The sequence below is a fragment of the Tribolium castaneum genome, chromosome 6 (assembly GCF_031307605.1).
Source record: "Tribolium castaneum strain GA2 chromosome 6, icTriCast1.1, whole genome shotgun sequence".
Classification (NCBI taxonomy): Eukaryota; Metazoa; Arthropoda; class Insecta; order Coleoptera; family Tenebrionidae; genus Tribolium; species Tribolium castaneum.
This window is the reverse complement of record NC_087399.1, coordinates 12,350,106-12,372,189: the sequence shown is the minus strand read 5'-3', so window position 1 is coordinate 12,372,189 and position 22,084 is coordinate 12,350,106. Positions and strand designations below refer to the sequence as shown.

Sequence of the window (22,084 nt, the reverse complement as noted above, 5' to 3'; positions counted from 1 at the left end):
TTGGGAAAATGCGACGTTGGCGTTTTTATAGTTTTGAAACAGCTTATAAACGTCATTTTTCAGCATTGGAAAATTTAGTCAGACAGTAGTTTTTAAAATTTGTGAGAATACCGACCGAGTTAACTATAACTAGCTAATATGTAGTATTGGTAAAAACGAAGTTAAAAAAAGTGTTTCCTAACAGTATGATTTTTTTCCACAGAGTTAATTAAAAACTCTTGCGACAGATTCGATTATTCGAAAGTCCGATATGATCAGTTCATTTCTTTTAACATTCGCTTAATAAAGGTGACTACTCGTTATTAAAACCAGGCAATTTTAATTCTAAATCAAACAGTTATTTTCACAAGGGAACACAGCCATATGCCCCCTATACCCTAAAGATAAACATTTTTGTTTTTTAATTATTCATTGCCACGTCATATCACAATCATAAATTATTTCAGGCAATAAACCACTCACCGCCAAATAATTAAAAATGAATTATTACATGGTTTGTAAAGATTGAATTTTTGTTCAAACAAATAAGTAACTAAATCGTAAAAAATCATTACCACCAGAAGCTAGAGCAATGAAGCTTACTTTATTTGATTTTTTGTCCCATGGTTTGTTTTGGTAATGCAGATAGGCATATTCTCTTTTATATAGAGAAAAGAGTAGGTAATTTTTTTATTTTCATAAATTTTGTTGTTACAATTTATTACAATTAACTTCCTATACCATTTTTTATACTCAAAAGCCATTGACATTCTGTCCAGACCCAAATATTTTATTTTCACTTTAAAGATCTCAAGACTTAGATGTTTTAAACTCGTTAAATTAATTACATGCTTCAAATATGGACTCTTAATTACTTAAATGAATAACATTTCAAATTTGGTGAAAAAGTTATTACGTTTTAAAAACTTTTGTTGTTCAGTAAGATCACATTATGTTCATAATTTAACCACATCACTATAATTAAATTAACGCACAAAAAACATTTAAATTCCTTCAAAAGGTTTCCCGAATGATATTATAACGTGACCAAGATATCACATCAAAGAGACATTTAGTTTTTGTCATTTTGTTATGACTTATGGCTTATGATTTTTACGAATTGATTAACTTATTCTCAGATCTGGGATTAATCGCATTTGATCTGGAAATAATAATAATAATAATAAATTAAAGAGACTTCGAGAATAAAAACTACCCATATGTAACACATATTGGTTATGATGGTATGAGAAAGAAATTACAGTGCTATAATTGGTGGATGCGCCGGGACATTAATGTTAATCGATAAGGATATTTTCAATAACATTTTTTTTACCTTTAATACCAAACAATCGGCTGTAAATTAAAAAACATAAAAGGTAAGTCTGCTAAAAGTATCTTTTACTATATATTTCAAAAATTAATAATCACACAGAAATCAGCGTTTGTTAATAAACATTTAATTGCTTTCTCTATACATGTAATTTTTTTATAATTAATATATGAAATCAAAGTACAGGTTCAGAAAATTTTTGTACCACTTTTAGTTAGATTTTTTACACATGACTCTTGACTAAAAAAACTTCAAAGCGTAGATAACAATGATTTCGATTTGCTTATTTACTGCTTTGTTGTGCACTAATTAAAACAGTTTTATGAATTGAAACCGTATTTTCGTAACGTAGCTTAAATTAAAATAAAAATTGATTTTGTCAAACAATCCACTTCACAGGCTTCCTTCAGTATGACACGTAAACATGATTACGCAAGACTTTAAAACTTCCGTAAAAATAACTACGTTCATGCATTATTTATTTTAAGCAATGTTTCCCAAGCAAAATTTTGAATATCTTATGCTTTACAAGATTTCGTACATGTTTTTTACATTAATCCTCATCATCTATTTATACAAGGTGTTCCAAATCAATTACTGACCATTTAACTTAGGCATACAAGTGCGTAAAAAACTCAAAATCCAAAAAAACAAAACTCAAGATAAAATTTTTACAAATTTTTGTTTTTCGATTGATGGTCAAATTAAATTTTTTGTTTTGGTTAAATTTATTGTCATTTCGGATACAAGTTGCTAATATTTCGTGATTTTATTGTTTGCATTTTATATTTACATATTTTAACTTTATTATTCACTTTAACAAAAACAAAACATGTATATTGTATTTCGCTAATCCCGTTACTAAATGTGAGACTTTGGGTCTAATTTTCACGTGATGTACTGTAATTACTTATTTTAGTTCACTTAAAAAGTGTGCACATAAACCCAAAATAGTTTTCAAAAACAGTTGAACCACCAAAGGATTCAACCTGAAAACCGGAAAATTGTGTATCCAAAATCTATTAAGATTTAATTTTTAACCAAACTTCCTTTTTGTTTGGCAAATCAAACAAATGTTATAGGATGGGATAATAATTCCGTGGGTATTTGTTACCTCGTCCTAAAGTAAACAACAATTGTAAAAAAACTGGTTTAAGTTTAAGTTCTGATCATTTGTGCTCCTAAAAGTTTTTAAAAAAGAACGAAAAAAAGTTTTTCTTCTAAAAAACTAAGACGTCCTGTGTTAATCACTTCATGTTTACAAAATCCCACACAATTTGCGTCACATACCAACCCTTTCCTTGTCATCGCAACTCCTAAACCCGACCGCAAAATTAATTTTAGAATATGTCAAGTAAATACTTATAATAATAATTGCTTGTTTACACTTTCCGCAAGGAACTAGAAGAAATTAAAAAGCTTATTAAGCTAGCTTATATTTGTAGCACCCTTAAAAAGCCCGAACGAGTGAACAACACTGTTAATTCCTAAAGTCATCACAGAATCACGTATTGTATGAAAGTGTTATTAACTAAGGCTTACATAAGAAATCATAGGCAAATTCCAGGCAGCAGCTACAAGGGCCTCGCTTGAACAAGTATCATCTGGTCCGATGAAAGCGATAGTTCCGTTGTCTCTCATTTCGGTCATCACACGAATGGCTTGTGCTGCCAGAGACGATTTACTTCGAGTTAGGCCAGAAGCTGGAGGATTCGTTCCGATATCTGCTGCTACGTAGCTTAGCCGACGTCCCGGTAACAAATCTGGAAAAAATAGACAATACATACAATAAAAAACAAAAAAAGAACAATTTTATTAAAAAGTAAAACATAATATCCTATGAGAGTTAATGAAGGTAATAAATAATCGATACTGCTTAAAGCACGAACGAGCCGTAGCGAGTGTGTGCCTTTAATACGTGGGTGTAGTTATTAATCCCCAATTAAGAAACGAGTTGATTAAAATATGTTTTATTCCGGTGACAAATTTTGTACTTAATACGTTTTAAAAAGCCGCTAATTATTGTTTGACCCATATTATTAGCAAACCTTGTACGCTGCGCTCACTCGTATTGGCAAACATTATGCTCATTAAACAAAATCGGTCTATTCTCTACTGATTACGTAAATAGCCATTTGCTCAACAAATACTATTTAGTTTGAATTGGCCAATAATGTATTTGTTACGAATCGTCAATTTTCTGAACAACTCTGTATGGTTTTGAAATTATTTTAAGAGTAGCTTGAATTGACAGTGTTGTGAAAACTGTATTTTATGGAGCCAATACATTAAGGGTTGGTTTATAGAAACGTCATTGATTTGATCTAAACTTAAATGCGTAGACTAACTGATCACGAATTAACAAATTAAAAATTAATGAAGCTTTCAATAAACTGGTCCTTAATGTTTTATAAACAAAACAAAAATATTTTCTTGTTATTCCTGTCGACGAATTAATAAAAATAAATTAATATTTATAATTTTAATAAGGAAACTGAAATTTGTACTTTGAAAGGTTAAAATAATTTTTTTTTCTAAGTTTATCATTCGTTTGTAAACTTTTGTTTGTAAACTTTGAATCACTGCCCTTTCACATCAATTGAATTTGAGAAAATGAACTCCATAAAACACACTCATGAAGTCGCAATTAACGAGTTATTATTTTATTTCTGTGCTCATTATTGTCCTCCATACCGATTTTCCTCCTTGTTTTGTGCAAACGAGCCGGTTAGTGTTTAATAATTGGTTAGTTTTCATACCAACAATTTTCATTATTGTTTTAAATTGTTTAAATTGTCCGTTTCTATCACAACAAAAATAGTTCAGATCTTTTATTCTTGTATTCGTAGGCGCGTTCACGTTTCAGTATGTTATCTTTTCCAAATTTCAAGTAAATATGGGAATATTTTATTGAAAAATTACAAATAGACAACATGTTTTATTTAATGAGCTTTGTTATCTGTTAAAATTAAGACACGAATTTCTGATACACCCTGTATGTAATGTTTAGGGAAATACAAATAAAAGCAAAAATAACGGAAACAATTTATCGGTTACAATAAATACATACATAACCTATAAATCTTCTCCGGTCATATTAAATTTTTAAGAACATAAATGTCATCTCAAAAAGTAAAAATAATGAAAAATATGTAAAAAATGCAATAAATTCATTTTATTTATTATTAACGAATTTTAAGTATACCGGGTGGTTAAAAACTGGCGCAGAAACTCACTGATATGTGATAGAGAAATGTTTACATACTCGTATAAAGGTAAAAGTAGTAAAAAAATTCTTTATATTAAAGTTGTTGATAAATAACGAATTTTAAATAAGTGTTATGTGGCAACGTTGTCTAATCAAGATCGCAATTCAGAAATAAAATTAACTAGACGCCCTCTGGTGATGACTTTTGAACTATGTCGAAAACAGTAAAGAAATTTTCGTAATTCCACATTTGACTGACATTTAATGAATTGTTCAACAATTTTGCGTGTATAGTGTTAATTACTTACAATAGAAAGAATCACTTTAAAAGTACGTGGTGGTAAATACTAGCGTTGACTTTGGTTCTGTAGTTTTTCGCGGTATAAAGTGTTTATTGTTGGAACTTGAAAGAGGATAAAATTGAAAAATATTTAAATTTTGATTACAAAGTGTTATCAAACAGTTGTCTAATTAATGATTATAAGTAATGGATCACAGCGAACGCAAAGTTTGGCTCAAGAAACCAATAAATTAGTGAAGTGTGTGAATTTTAGGTTAGAATTTTCCACTGAAAAAATCATGAAATGCTGCGGCAAATCTACAAAACTACAATAAAGATTAACAACTACTGATACATTTAAACGTAAATTATGCCAAAAGGTAGGCTTTTCAATGTCTTTGTAATAATTTTCCAGTAAAGAAAGTGAACCAAACAGTCATTCGTTATTCGTGTTTTCCTCGTCATCTCTCATTTGTCGACATAAGTTTCTTGCATCAAAGATACAATAATCATTCCGCATAGGCAATGCAATAATTGTGAAGCCCCAAAATTCGTACAACGCTCAAAATATCCGAATAAACATTTTCCCGCCATTTATGCTTACTGTTTTCGACCTAGCTCAGTGGCGCCCCCAACGGTAATTTTACTTCCGAATAAAATTTGATCAACAATAAAAATAAATTATTTTTGAAATGTTTCCTAGAGAAACTAGTGTTGGTATATCAACAAATTGTACCTAATTTTTTAAAAAATAATGAAAACTGAAGAAGTTAACAAAATATGTACCTCCATATTTTTAAAAATGTGACTTTAGAAATTTTTTCAAAGTTTTTCTCGTAATTCACACATGCTTCTTAACAGCGTAGCACTGAGTTGGTGCGCTAGATTTTGAGCACGCTGTATTTATACAGTGTGGAATTTTTAACTGGAATAAAATTCTTGCCCATCATTTGGTGGTATGGTTTTTGTTTATCTGCTGTCAAAACTGCACAGCCATCTCCAACTTTTTTTTTCAAATCTAACGGTATGTCGTGTGACACCCCATGTGAAAAAGCACTTCGAAAGCAGTACAACGCACTATTTGTTTTCTAAATATTTTCAACGCCCAAGTGAAAAAAAAAATAAAGCATTGTGGAATTATTGACGAAATAAGATTTGTAACTTGGATATAAGCGATTTTTGTAAAAAAATCTTGAAACAGGTCGGTTTTTATCTTTCTTTGCGCATCATTTGGTGCATGCGGTTTTTGTTTACCTATTTTTAAAAATGGACAGCCACCTCTAACTTTTTTCTTTAAACTTAACGGTATGTCAAGTGTGAAAGAACATTTTGCAAGGAATACAACGCACTATTTGTTTTCTGAATATTTTCAAAGCCTACGCGATAAAAAAATGAGAACCAATTTTTATTAGTTGAAATTAGGCAAATCACACTAGAAACGATGCAAAATGTTAGGAATTCATGCTATTGTCGTTATGTTATTTACCAGAAGAGGAACGGTGCCTGAACAGTTGTTGCATTAAATAATGTTCAACTTATAAAACTGGTTCTTATTTTTTTATCACGTAGGCTTTGAAAAAAATTTTTTTTCAAAAAACAAAGAGTGAGTTGTATTGCTTGGAAGGTGGGCCTTCATACCAGGTGTCACTTAACATACCGTTATATTTGAAGAAAATAGTTAAAGGTGGCTGTGTATTTCTGACAGCAGATAAACAAAAACTATATGCACTAAATAGTCGGCAGGAAAAACAAAAATTGATCTATAAATTCTCCAAAATCGCCTAAATCAAAGTTATTAATTTTATTCCAGTTAAAAATTTCACTCTGTATGTATTGCTTAACAATCGCGATCTCAATTAAATTTGAGCAACAATAAAAATGAATTATTTTTATTAATAAAAAAGCTTACCAGGAAATATTACCCAGTGTTGTTACATCCACAAATTTTGTTTTTTTTTTGATAAACTTAATTTTTTTTAATTAAAAAAAATTGCTAGAAACTGATAGTAAATTTAAAGAATCATTCATTATTGCTTTAGGGAACGATTTTTATTTAACATTAAAAAGTTTGTGGCTCCAGATTTTTTGAAATATGACTTTAGGAATTTTTTCAGGATTTTTCTCGTAATCTACAGGCTGCTCAAAAACTGGCGCACTAACTCAGTGGTACGTTGTTAAGAAGCAAGTTACGGAATTACGGGAAATATTTTGAATAAATTCTCAAGTCATGTTTTAATAAATCTGGAGGTACAAACTTACAAACATCAACGTTTTACTAAGGTTTTTTGAGCTAAAACTGTTAAGAACAATGCTTGCTAGCACCTTTTGAAAGGAAAGCCTCAACTTCGCATGTATTTATAATAAATAAATCCCTAAACTTCCAACTTCATCGTCTCGTTTTTACTGGACTAGTCCGGGAAAAATTATACAGCGGACTAGTCCGGTAAAATGGTACTTACCGGCATGAATATTATGGAAGTTTTTATTTTTTTAATAATTTTTTTATTTTTAATCCAATAATACTTAATGAACATTTTTGTTTATTACGTCACGGTTGAAAAATTCAACAAAAAAATCACAACTTGTAGATGTGCCAACACTGAGAATTATTTCTTAAGAAATCGCCAGTTCTTGAATGCCCTATATTAAATTTAAGCAAAAAATTAGAGGCAGATAGAGCACAAAAATCTTAACAGCCTTTTTTTTACTTTTTACGGGTACTGTAAATTTTTTTTCATGTTATATTAAAAAAAAAAGTAAAAAACGCTTTTACCAATTTGATGTTGAAGAATTAGTTACGATATACAATAACTACATAAGCGTGACGCATGTAAATGAGTGATATGCATTAAAATTTATTTTTAAATGATTAATTATATACACTCATAAATGGTCACAAAAGGATATAATAGAAACTATGCCATGCGGTTTAATTTTTACAAGTCAGTAGATATGATTAGAGAAATAAATGAAACGGTTTACGTAATAGCTCCATCAAGTGTGTAATGTGCAAAAATTGATTGTCACAAAACACGTGGATTTGATATTCGATACAGCAAGGGTTATTTGTAATTTTCATTCCTATAGCGCTGTAATTTTCCGAATATACCTACAGTCGCAAACAAAGATAACATTTGATAAAATAAATTTGCGTTTTCATTATTTTAATTTTAAATGAGTGTCAAAAAAATTAAATTGTCATTAAATCGTAGACAATTTAATTCTATAGATCTATATTAGCATTCCTCTATACATATATAATATGTTTAATAGTTTTCTAGTTACAATAACTTTTTGTTGAGAATAAAAAATTCATTAGCCGCCATAGGCATTTTCTCATAGGCTGCCATGGAAACGGGAGAAGAAATATGTGAAATTAAAGTTTTTTAAACCAACACTCAATGAATTTATTTTGTTGTTACAAAACGGATAACACGATTTTAAACAGAGTTTGTCGTTTGTTTAATTAGAAATGTTTTTATGGCAAAATATGCAAAAATAGTTGTGGTTATTAAGAAATTTTCTATAATGTCAAAAAAAATTCTCCTCCATCTAGTAAAATATAAATTAAATTAGGACATCCCATTTGAAAAAATTAAATTATGGGTACTTGAAACTGTCCAAACTTAACCTTAAAATTTTTGAGTTTATTAACTTTTTTTCCAATTTCGAACACACTGGAGAGCAGATATAGGCTTTCTCTTTTAGTTCTTCAAATATGATTTCGAAATCTCAAAAACTAAGAGCCGGTTTATAGAAAGCTTTGTTAAAATTTAATTCATTGTTAAAAGTTAACAACGCGAATGGACCAATAACATTTTGTCAATTTGATCACGTGATCCATTAATCACGCATTTAATTGCGAATTAGATTAATCACGCTTCTATAAACCGGTCCTAAGAGAGTTACCGATTTTTTAAGTGACAGGTGCAAATCCAAAAATTTGCAAAAAATCTTAATTATCTCGAAAACGGTAAAATTTGGGTATAAGAAAAGCTGACAAAACTCTCTTAGAATAACTCAACTAATCCAAAAACGCAGTGCAAAACATAGCTTTCCATTCAAAATAAGAAAGTTGACAGTGACTTCCAGTTTAACCGGAAGTGCCGCCATTTTGAAAATACTTTTAAACTTTCAAATAAATATCTCTATTACAACTTTCAATACTTCTAATGTGGGGTTTAGACGGAACAGGTTCTATAACATTTCTTTCAAAATTATAATTTATAACAACTGTCACTTTTTACACTTAAACCTTTCTTTTAACTAGTGGGTCTTCTTGGCACTAAATTTTTTACAAGAGTCCAATTTAAAATTTTAAATGTAAGTGTGCTGTTGTCATATTTTCCATGATTTTTAAACAGCGCGAAAATACTCTTTTATAATTTTTCTAGTAAGTACAAACAAAAAAATAATAAATAAAAAAGTTAAAATGGTTATGGATAATTTTATAAAAGGTGTTTATTTACAATATTAATATAATATTACAATGAAGTACTTATCTAATTGAGTTTACACAGTTACGAGGATATTTGAGTTTCCTAGAAATTACTGCAATATGATACTCTGAAAAGTGACTACAACAAGGTTTATAATAATTACATAACTAAAAGACTTGATTATAAACCCTCGAAAACCGAATGTGTAGAACATTAAATTAAAACATTTAGTACGTAGGTATGTTTTACGACCTTCTACATTTATTAATTTTTTATTATTACAGTATTCGTAGATTCTAAGAGCCGGTTTACAGAACATTTTAATTGCAGTCAAATTTTAATCTGAGATTAACTTGACATTTGTCAATGCATTTTAAATGGCAACTTAATACGAAATAGTTTAGTTTTGAAATAAATCTTAATTTCACTTTCTGTAAACCGACCCGTAGTCTAGCATTAAATTTACAACGTTAAAAGTAGAAAAAAATTCAAAATAGAAAATGTTCACAACTTAATTTCGAATCTACAAACCAGACAATAATTTAATTAAATGCATGGTATGCGCTTCTGCAGCAGTCTCAATTTTTAAAGGTTGAATTTAAACTAAAATTACGTAACATTGATCTATTTATTTTTGAGAAATGATAAACCTGCTGCGCTAAAATAAATACATATAATATATTAATTATTTCTTACTATTCTATTGTTGTCAAATACTGTCTTAGATACGGTATCCATAAAGATAGTCATAATTCCCTCCAACCAGTTTTCTTCAGCTCAAGACAATGTAAAGCTAACCCAATTTCTCATTATACATACATAACAAAAATAATTCCCAGATTATTCCGGCGCCTCCGCCAATTACAAATTGTTTTTTTTAACATTAAACAAAACCCCGGGTGAAAATATCTTTAGTCAACTTTGAATTCCAAAAAAAGTTGAGTTAACAATAAATATTTGTCCATAAAATAACAGACTTGCTAATAATATAGGAATATAGGATTAATTCTTCCTTTAAAAAAGAATAATGCAGTCAGATAAATTATTATAATTATGTTATATTTTAAATTGCAAGAGAAATGTTACAACGCTTTTGTTTCTCTGGAGTGTAAATTATTTCCCATAAAAATTAATTAAGAAAACTGCAGTCATTACGCAACAAAACACTTCTTCGCAAAAACTCTCTTATAATGAAAAATATCGAGCAGCATAAGTGATCTTAATAATGTACAGAATAATTCCTGTAGATACCATTTACGATTTTATACCTAGAATTAACTATTTTACCTAGTAATTATTATTTTCACTAAAAATTTACTATTATCACTTAGTGTTTATTATTTCACCCATTTACCCATTTACGATTTGTACTTAAAAAGTGAAATAACATAGCGTTTAATTTTTTTCCCCTAAATCCGACAACCAAAGAACAACAGTTAATATGGATGCTAAAAAAATCAACTTGCTTGGAAAAACTCTGAATTCATTTTAATCCTTAACTGAATATTTTTCTTACTATTCAAAAGTTGTCTAATACTCCAGAATCACCCTGTATAGGGTAGTATTCTGCTACATACAAGAACTGATTAGATTTAAATGTGAGTTGTAAGTGTAATCAGGTTAAGTTACAAAATCAAATAAAAACGTGCACACATGCCTTTTAGCAAACTCCCACAGGGATAAATTAAACAAAATTAATTGCTTCTTCAGTTAAAAGGGATGAGCTTACATAAAAATGCTAAAAAACTGGGCCGAGATTGCGTACGGATTTATTTATGAAAGTTCGAAACTCAATTAAAATTTAAAAAAGTTACATTTCATATTAATAATTTGTAAATTTGGTATAGAAGAGAAATAAAAGAATTCAAAAAAATAAATTTGCAGCTGCTGATTTTACTAAAACATTATTAAAGTGAATTTTGATATTAACGACTTTATCAACACTGATATATGGAAATGCAACCACACGCAAATTTGAGATGATCACGCTAATTTCATGCTATGAGCTCAAACGAGTCTGCAAAGTTCAATTTTAATTATATAGAGCACCATTAGAAGGATGTTTAACTGACTGAAACACGAACTCACCTGTTTGCTTGAAACATCGACGTTTACATTAAGGTGGGAAATCTAAGAAGCTGTTTACATTAAACCATGTATTGAGCAATAAAACAATTTCAATCAAACTGTTTCACGTAGATTTGCTCATGCGTTCGAACCATTTTGTTGAAGAAAAAACTAATATTTTTCTAACACATTATTTTCGTTAAATAATGGAGAACAAAGTGGCTGAGTATTTATTTAACTCACATCAAAGAAAGACAATATTTCCCTTGACCATTTATTGTAGGAAACCCAACTATAGGTTTAATCACTTTTTTTAAAACCCGTTACAGAATTTAAGGATTACCATAATAATACTGTCGAACATTCTGACGTCTATTTTCATTAAATAATCAATAATTTTTTCTCTTCCGTTCAGGTTTTAAAGAAAATGGAAGTTGTTTACTACTTTCTCTTAATGACAGTTTTTATAAAATTGTGTTAAATGAAAAATCATGTTCAAATAACGTTTCAAAATTTAAAAAAACGTTTGATCATTATTTTATGTCCAAAAGTATATAATAAAAGTGAAATTTTTTGTAGTAACAATAATTTCACAAACTAATTTAAAAATCTAGTGATTTTAATTTTGAAACTTCAATTCGTTTGTTACCGAGCGATTGATAATCTTAACTATTAAAGGAACTCAATCGCTATTTCTCGATTGTGCTTAAAAAATTGTATCTATTATTAACAATCAGTTTACAAACAAATGAGTTTACTAAATAACAATGTATTTTGCTCTAGTGATAAATTCTTTGTAAAACTGATAGCAAAATTAAGATTTAATTTAGAATTCGGTTTAAGTTGCTATTTAAAACGCATTCCCGCGTTAATTTCAAATTAAAATTCGATTGCAATTAAAATGTTCTGTAAATCGGCTTTATGTATTTGAAAAGATATTTAAATGATATTTAACTAATGCGCTCATTGTATCCTACGGTGTTCCTTCAAATAATGGTTCATTAGAATTAATTTATTTTCAGTTCTTTGGGTTATAATGTTGCTCTTTTTTGTTACTTTCTAAAAGTCCAAACAACTAACTTGACCATTTCAAGGTCACCACATTTTGTATGCTATGCATATTATATCTTGATAGTTCTTGAATTTAGTTATTTTTTCCATTGGTTGTTTATTTATTTATCATTTATTATTAATAACTGTATTAGATGTCTTTAAAAAAGGTCTATAACATTCTGAACGATATACTACTTGCATTATTATTACCGAAATGTCTTGAAACATTTCGTACAAAGCCAATGAAAAATAATAAATTAAATTAAATGAGACCAAATTAACCACGTGCATCCTAATCTTTTGAAATGTGCTGTGACAGACATTGAATTTAGCTCGTATTGATATAATTCACGTGGTAAATTAAAGGGAATTAAATCGGTGAAGATTGAACAAACAAAAAATATCGCTTTAATAGGAAAGAGATAAGGCCTCCACATTTACGCTGTTTTTACTAAACCAGGACTAAGCATTTTTTTATTTTGTTTTTCATAGTTTTATTGTTTCTTTAGTAGGAATAATAACGTTCATTCGGCGCATCCACCAAATTTCTAATATTCCGACCCAAAAATCTATTTAAACATCCATGGAAATACGAAACGTGTGCCTGTAAAATGCAATCAACAATACATATTCCGATACGAGCTCGATTACAAATTTTGAAAAATTGGATAGTCGTCCCCTTCAAACAATTGCAACGTTTTTAACGTTAATTAATTATTAAGTTAGATAAATTAGGACCATATTCATTTCATCTCTTGACAGAACACATGAAAATTGTTTCTAACAACAAACAGCAATTTATGACTATATATAAATCAGTAATTAGTTTGTCAATTGCTGAAATGGGTTTCCAAAAATTAAATAATTATATGTGTCTTTTTGTATCTAATGTGCTGTAACTTTTGCATATTTGGGTGCGTACATTAGGCGCAGAACTCTTAAAGTTGTGAAACACCCTGTAATAGGACCATACAAAACAACTGTAGATTTTACGAGTGTAACGAATAAAAAAATATATTCGATAAAATATTAAGCTCTTTACTTGCTACTTACATTTTAATACATATTTAAAATTAGGGGAATAGAAAGTAAATACTATTCCTCCTTCTTAGGGTAGGTAGGTGATGGAAATACCTTATATTGTAGTTTTTTACATTTTAATGTTTTCAAGCTCAGTTTTTGTTGATCGATTTTGCTTCGGTTTTGAAATAATTTGACTTTTTTGACAAATACACAAATGTTAAAAATTCATTACACCAAAACCAAAAATACTAAAAAAAATAAATTGAATGAGCTTCAAAGAATAAACGAAATTTAATAGCTTAACACTGTTTTTAGAATTGTAGTCGAAATCCTTAAAAAATAAAAAAAAATTAAAAACGGAATAACTTAATTTTTTAATGGAACACCCTACTTTTTGCATTTACAAAGATTTTAATCGTTTTTCTAAAAACATTAACAGTTAAGTTAGTATGTCTCTTATTGATTAAGTGATAATTCAAAAGATATTTTACGTTAAACATTAAAAAAATCAACTATTGCTTCAGTAATCGAAAACAAATTTCAACTAACTGAATTAAATATGTACTAATTAGCGAGGATCGAACGAAGCAAAATATTATTGTTCTAGTAAAAAGTTTATAAAGCATTTACTTTAAGGCTTTCTTAATTAACTTGGACTACATAATTTTGGGACTTAATTTTTTAATTAGTTTTGACACCCTTGAGATAATAAATTAGATAGATAGAATAAATTAGTTTTATCCCGACACCTCCACAAAATTGCAAACAAATCTAACCCAAAAATCTCAAAACATTCCTTGAATTTGCCCTAACTTAACCGACCTCGTATCTCTTATCACGAGTGAGATCCCCATGGTAAAGCTCGAAAAACGGACACCCTGTATAAGAGAGACAAAATCTCATTACTCAACCGGTTGAAGCCTTCCACCAAAAAGTTTAGTTTTATTTTACAAGTCTACAAAATTTAGTTTCACTTTTACACACAAATAGCCAAGACAAGGATTTAATTAGAAAATTATTAGCAGTTTATTTTAAATTACAATTTATTTTTCATGTGTTCTGTCTTTACAGTATTCATTTAATGTTACCAACTTAATTTTTCACTTAATAAAGTCACAGCCCACTTAATTAAACATAAGCTTTATGTGAGTTTTCGGAAATGAGCCTAAAATTAAAACACGTTTCAAAACTTTCCATTGTTTTTATTTGTTATAAAATTTTAATCAAAATTTATGGAAAACTTATTTTACTTAAACTATTTACTTTTTGAAAGAACTGATATCTTTAAAATATGCAACAGAAACGCAGCTAATCTAAATAAAAAAGAAAAAGTCAGTATCTATAACAATCAAGTTATGAAGCTTTTTCGGATCGTTGGAACAACCAGATAGTTTTAGTCTTTATTTAATTAAGTTTTTAGCTTTTAACCTTTTTTCAAACATCCATTTAATTAAATTCCCGACAAACTTTTTTACTCTAAAAGAAAGGCAACGGACATTTTAGGTGAATCATGATTTGACGGAATCACGATGGAACTTTTTTCGTTCTTAATTTTTGTTACAAGAACCACTGTGTCATGTAAGAACTTACTGACCTGCCCTTGTATTTGTAAACAATAGAAATAAAAAACTGTATAACTCAAAATAAAAAAGTATTTAATTTTATTTAACTAAGGAAAAATTCTATAATTTCTGTGGTAATAAAATACATAGCTCGTCGTAATATAAAGTACGTAAAAAGCAAACATGTAACTGTGCATCCCTTATCCCGATCTCACATTCCCCAGAAGAAATTCAAATATTTTTAAAAGTTTGTAAAACCAATTACCGCTTTTAGAATAATCCTTTCAATGAAGCAGATTAGAGTTAAAAGGGGATATTTATTGGTGAGCTCGGAATTTGTTTAATCCGAACGACGCAAGAAAAAGTTTTCTTTTATGTAGGACGTATTCAAATAAGCTACAGTAATATTCTAACGTAGAACGTAATTACGATCAAACATTACAAAAGTGAAATAGTTTCTGCGAGAATATTCACAATTATTTTTCTGCTAATGTTTAGGACCGCTCTTACCATCGTCCAATAACTTTATCCTCGGGATCAATTAAAAATAAAACAATTGTAAAGTGTAACTAGACAGCGCGATTCTTTTAGAAGCAACATTAGAAACAATTCAAGTTCAGTTGCAAATGGGTGTTGAAATTTTGAACACAACCCAAATCGACCATTCTGACCTCAGATAATTATTTCCAATATGACTAAACTTACAAACTACAAGAAATTGTCGCCAACTTTTAAATTTTAAACAGTAACTGCACATTGTTTTTACAATTTTAAATTTGCCTTCTAAAATAAAATGTACCCAAGTTGTTGGTATTTATCTGTCATAATTTTTATTAGCAGTCCTTTAATCAAAATGTCATCCTTTGCAATAAGTGAATAACTTATTTGCATTCAATATGATTCGAAGAGTTTTCTAGAATTACCAAAATCGTCAAATGTCAAATTGCTAGTATGGCTTTTTCAAAATGATGATCACAAAACGGCCATAACTCAGTTTTTTCAAATGGAACCTCCTATTTTCGTAACAGCAACCGAAGAACATCGACATTTATATTAACTTTCTATATAAACATAGACGTCCTATAGCACGGTGTTACAGTTTTTATAGATCTTACATCGTAATTTTCATCATTAATTAAGTAGGGCTTGCAAAATGGTCAAAAATTGACAGTATTCAACATTTTATTTAGTTTTTAACTGATTCATTATTAAATATTAGCTGTTTCGAAACTACAGAAACGCCAACGTCGCATTTTACCGAATTATTGTTTTTAAATATGATTGAAAAAATTGTAAAATAGTTATTAATGATTAGATCTCTTACAGAAAATATAAATTACATTAGCTATTATTTTTTAAAGTGCATGAATAGTTTATAACAGTTAATTTTAAGAGGAATTGCGACGTGGCGTTTTTATAGTTTTGAAACAGCTAATATGCAGTAAAACAAGACTTAATCATGGGTTGTCATAACTGTGTTATAACTGTCAAAACTGTAGAAATGCCAATGTCGAATTTTCTTTCAAAATTAGTAGTTACTATGGTTGTTATAAATTATTCATTCACTTCAAAAAATTAATAGCTAATGTAATTTATAGTTTCAATGAGAGACCTAATCATTAAAAAGTATTTCACTTTTTATAAAACTTATTTAAAAAAATAATTTTGACGTTAGCATTTCTAAAGTTTTGAAACAGCTAATTTGCCCGCCATTGTACCATCAAGTTTTGAATTTTAAATTCGGAAATAAAATTATCTAGACGCCCACTGGTGACGGCATTTTGTACTATGTCGAAAACAGTAACAAATGTTTCGTAATTCCTCATTTAATGAATTATTTAGTAATTTTTGCGTGTATGCTTATTTTATTACATTAAATAGAATCAGTTTAAAAGTATGTGGTGGTAAATACTAGCTTTGACTTTGGTTATGCGGTTTTACGTGATTATAAAATGTTTCTTTTTGTTTGAATTTGATCTAAGTGAATAAAAAGTAAAAAATAATTAATTTTTGATTACAAAGTGTTATCAGAACAATTGCGTAATTAAAGATTATATGTTTAAGATCATAGCGAACACATGTTGATTTTTTTCTTGTTTTACCAATGGAAATTTTTATGTGAATCCGAGAAAATATAATTTTGACGGAACTTTTGCAATAGTTATTTAATAGCTGTTTTTTTTTCAATTTTTTTTTCAAATAAGATTGATAAAATTGTAAAAAGGTTTCTAATGATTAGATCTCTCATTGAAAGTATAAGAATTCTATTAGCTATTATTTTTTGAAGCGCATGAATAAAATATAACAGCAAATTTTGAGAGAAAATGCGACATTGGAGTTTTTATAGTTTTGAAACAGCTAATACGAACCAAGTGCGAGATGACATTTTTCGCGCATGAGCGCATTATTTGAACACGAGTGAAGAACGAACGAGTGCTTCATTTGCGCGAATACACAGAATACGTCTTCGCGCACAGAGGTTCGTACAATATTTTTTCAAACGAACAGTAAATATTTTTCTTATTTGCGCTTATGTTTACGCTTATGAGCTTGTCAAAACGTCAACTGTCGATCGAGTTAAAAAAATAAAAAAGCGATTTATTTTTATTCTTTCGATGTTTTTAACATCCAAAGTCGAAAAATGGCTTTTGGTAAACCAGATTTTATTATTACAATTTTTAATTATTTTTACAACACTCGAAAATGCCATTGTTTTTTGCCAAGTTTACGAACTAATGCGCGAAATTACAGTTCTCGCACTAGTGCGTTCACGGTTAACTGTTGCGTCGCGAAAAGTTATTTTGACGGTAGTAAGTTCAATTTTTTTTTGTACTCATCGCTTTTAGATAGCTATTTTTCGGATATCTTCAACGTGTGGGAAACGGACTTTCCCGCACTCGGTAGTTTTTACTTTGCAACAATGGCTAATAGGTTGGAATCGCTACCGTTGAGATGGAAACGATAATTTTTTTTATAAGTGACAGTTCACATCAATTTGATGATTGTTCGACGTGTTACCAACCCAGCAGCAAAAAGAACTAAATTATTAAAAAAAATACTTTTTTAAGATATTCTTTACAAAAAATATTGTACTTGTTTGTAAAGCAATTTCCCACATTCGCATATCATAGAGCACTCGCTGCGCTCGTGCAGCAAACAAAGTGCTCATGTAGAAAACTGCACATTCCAAACTCGTTAGGTAAATAACTATTGTGATCAGATGTTCACTGTACACAGCCTAAAAAATGGCTATACGATCTGTTAGTATTTGCCTTATTGCCAAACAAAACATAAGAAAATTTTCTTAGAAGAAAAATGTAGGCAAGCAGATTTAAGTGTTGATCCCAAAGAAATTGTTAGATTTTGCAAGTGCGATTCACATAGATTATGTCAATATTTGAAAGAATGTAAAAGTCAAAAGCTTCACTTATGTCAAAATTGGTGTAGGAAAATTCAATAGTTAGTTTTCAGCAAAGAGTTTAAAGACAGTAACCCAATAATTAGTCAGTATTTAAAACTTTATTTTGGAATACAATTTTTTTTACCAATAACCCAAGTCTCCAATTTTTTTATGATGAGTTGTATTATTTATTCAAGGCAACGATTGTAGAGTATTAGAATTTTAAAACTATTTATTTGAAATTATATTTCCGAAAATTCTCTATTTTCACATTATTGGGTGTTAATTATCTTGGGAACGTGGGTTTAGCGGCCCACGGTCATTAGGACACTTGTAACACACCACTGAGTTGGTGCGTTGGTTTTTGAGCATACAGTATAATGGAAATAGGTCTACACATTTTTAAGGTTGAATTTTCCTCTCCAAATGAGTTTAAATTTGAAGTAATATTGTAATTATGATCAATAAATTATTAACTACAAAAGCTCCAACTTCTTAATTAAACTGTAAAAGTTTGATTTCCGGCATAAGCCCAAAATAGATAAGATAAATCGCTGCAAGGGAGCGCTCGAGTAATTCATCAAAAAAATTCATTAAAGCTCACCGACCTGCATCCTCATTGACAGCTTCGACAGCCAGCGGTAAAGCTCCCAAAACAACTTGAGCTTGCCCGTAGGCCCCCAAGAAGCCGATAGTAACGGACTCGCTGAAATTATGGGCCCCAGTTCCCGTCAAATAGCTATAAAGTATTTGGTAGTCTTGACTCGAATTGCTCGAATTATTACAAGTGGTTTGTTCTAAAGCGCAACAGACACTCGTCCAGTGAAAAATAAAGAGAAAAATAAGCATAATTTCGAGTCGGCGATCAGTTTTTGCTCCTGAAAGCACGGCGCGACATGCTGAAGTGCGCGCTGAAACTGGAGAGAATTTCAGCAAGTTGAATTTATTTAGTCGCGTATTCATCAAGTGAATGAAATTGATGGCGCTTGCGCCCATATTGTTATCAACAGGTCGACTTGCATCATAATAGTTTTTTTTGCTTTTCAGGGAATATTGCCGATATAAATCGGTTGTATTTTATGACTTTGGAATTTTTCTGGCGCTTGCGTTCCAACAAAGGTCGTTGAAGCTCTACGAATCTGAAAAATAAAACTGGCCGAGCGAAATGCTATTGTATTATTTCCAGTTCAAGCGAATTTTAAAAGGATTCGCATATTTTTGATTTGCTTGCGTATTATGGAAGATATAACAATACCTCATATTAAATATTTTTCACAAACAACTTCAAAGAAGCAAAACAAAAATGCAATAGAACTACATGTAGGCCGCTTCTGTCAAAGGAATATGAGGAAAATATTGAAAAGCTCCATAAATCAAGTTCATGTCAACAAGTTTTAAAGAGGCAATTTGCATTTCTACTATTGATTACTGATTAAGGGAATCATTTCTTTCAACAAACAAAAAATCATAAATTCTGCAATACTTAGACTATGGGGAACTAAATATAAATTCAAAATAACTGCACTTTTTATCCGAAAACAATCTTGACTGCAAATTCTTTTTTTTTAGTTAAACTAAATTCGACTATTAGTTAATTACTTGGAATAAAAGCGAGAACAATAAACATGAAATTCGTAATAACCTGAGAAAAAATAACGATTAAACTTTTCATGACAAAGATGAGAAAAAAATATAAAAAATTTAAAATAAGAGAAAACGTTGTGCAAATTCGTTTCATTTTTGCCGGTTATTAAAAATGCCTGTTGAATACTTTAAAACTATTAATATCCAAACTGTTAAAGATAGAAGTATGGTGTTTTTAAGGGTAATTTATCGACTACAACATATGTGATTTGCAATTTTTGTATATTCAACAAACATTATAAGCATCGTTTAAAAAGTTTTAGAAAATTTGGTAAACATTTGCTTTTTTGAATTATTTGAACTAGCATTAGTCTCATTTCCGTTCAATTATGTAAAAATCTATGTTTTAAAATCAAACAATTACCGCATTTCACAAAATTTCACTTCAGGAACAGCTCAAAGATAAAGCTTGTGTATATGCGTTCCAATTTGTAATGATTGAAAACTGTTTTTTTTAATTAAGTTTCTACAAAATATGAGGATGTAGCCACAAAATTTGCCAAATTTTTGGTTTTAAATTTGTTTCACAAAATTGTCATTTCCATATGAAGGCAATTTCAAATAAAAAAAACACCTCCGGATTTGAATTCAGTAAGGAATTTTATAAAAGAATCAATTTACAATAAATGTGTCCGGATAAACTTCTTAAATAAGCGACTTTTATTAAGACAGGTATATTATGTATGTATACCAGCTTTCTGCCTATTAGAAGTTTTTGGAAGTCAAGAGGTCATTCAATTGACTTTTTTTCGAAGAAAATTTCAAAATATTTTTAAATAGCACATTTTAAATAAATAATATATAGTAAAAAAATAAGTAAGTAAACAAGTAAAAAAAGTAAAGTTCTGGTAGCTTAGTTCCACCAAATAATACAAACAAATAATTTGGAATTTAGGAAAGTTTGATTGAGTAATCATGGTCCCTTTCTAACCTTTAGCCACAAACGTTAATTTTAAAAAGTTATTTGTTCGATACAACAATATTTCCGCTGTTATCTTTGTTTGCAACCGTACAGTGGCAAAATTACATCGCAATAGGAATGAAAATTACAAATAACCCTTTCAGAATCGAATATCAATTACACGTGTTTGTGACAATCAATTTTTGCACATTACACACTTGACAGAGTTAAAACGTTTCATTTACTCCAGTCATATTAATTGACTTGTAAAAATTAAAACCGCATGCAGTTTATTTATCAGAGCATAATTTAACGAATAGGGATTTATTTAAAAGTAAATTTTAGTTGATAGCGCTCATTCAACTGCTTTTTCTTTAGTGTCGTATTTATTATACAGCGTAATTTTAACAATTTGGCAAAACTGTTCCTGAAATGGTTAGCTTTCCAAAACTCGGTTGTACATGTTTAAGTTCCTTACTTTTTAAAGCATTTAACAAGTGCCAAAATTCTATAAAATGACAAAAAGCATTATTGTTTTCATAGGGATATTTTTTTAATTATAGTTTTTTTTCATAAAAGAAAATTTTTTAGAATTTAACAGAATATTGAAAATGAAGGATTTTAGTTTAACTTTTCTCAAAGACCTATAAGTAGTTCACATTTTAATTTGTAATCGCTAGAATATTTATTGAAAGCGTTTGTGTCCATTTTACGAAAAACTAAATAGGATTAGGAAGTACGTCAGAATAAAAATGAGAGTGCGTTATTCAATTGTTGAAATCTTTATTAACTAAAGAAAGATAAAAAAGATCAAAAATTTAATGTAATAATAATAAGTAACATTTTCTTAAAGTAGAATCAAAAAACAACTACTCAATTCAAATAAATTAATGCTAATAACACTAAAGTAGCAAAAATGAATTTCGATCCCATTTTTGTTCGATAGGTAAAGGCAAATATGTATTGTCAATTTGTGTCTGTTTTAATAAAATTGTGCGAAAAAAGCGCTGAAAATGAACTAAAATGCTGAAAAAAGTTGGAAATATTGTACGTACGACATTTAGTAATTTTTCAGTTAAAATCAGCAAAATATTTGAAATATTCTGCGGTTTTATTTTAAAACATGCTTTTAAAGGCTTGAAAAACGGAAAAATGACACCAGCTACTACCACATTTTCTATTTTTTTAATTATTT

At 29.2% G+C, this 22,084-nt stretch overlaps 1 protein-coding gene across 3 annotated transcripts in view; it reads right to left on the bottom strand.

Moving 5' to 3' along the window:
• The window catches only part of Gyc32E (Guanylyl cyclase at 32E), a 48,382-nt gene extending 29,121 nt beyond the window's left edge, over positions 1-19,261 (bottom strand). For all 3 annotated transcript variants that reach the window (XM_015982279.2, XM_015982280.2, XM_015982281.2), the window contains exons 1-2: positions 18,953-19,261; positions 2,855-3,075 (exon numbers count right to left, since the gene is read on the bottom strand). In XM_015982279.2, coding sequence (XP_015837765.1) covers positions 2,855-3,075; positions 18,953-19,193 — 462 coding nt within the window. In that variant the 5' untranslated portion in view covers positions 19,194-19,261. The remainder of the gene's footprint in view (positions 1-2,854; positions 3,076-18,952) is intronic.
• Between the last annotated feature and the right edge of the window lie 2,823 nt (positions 19,262-22,084).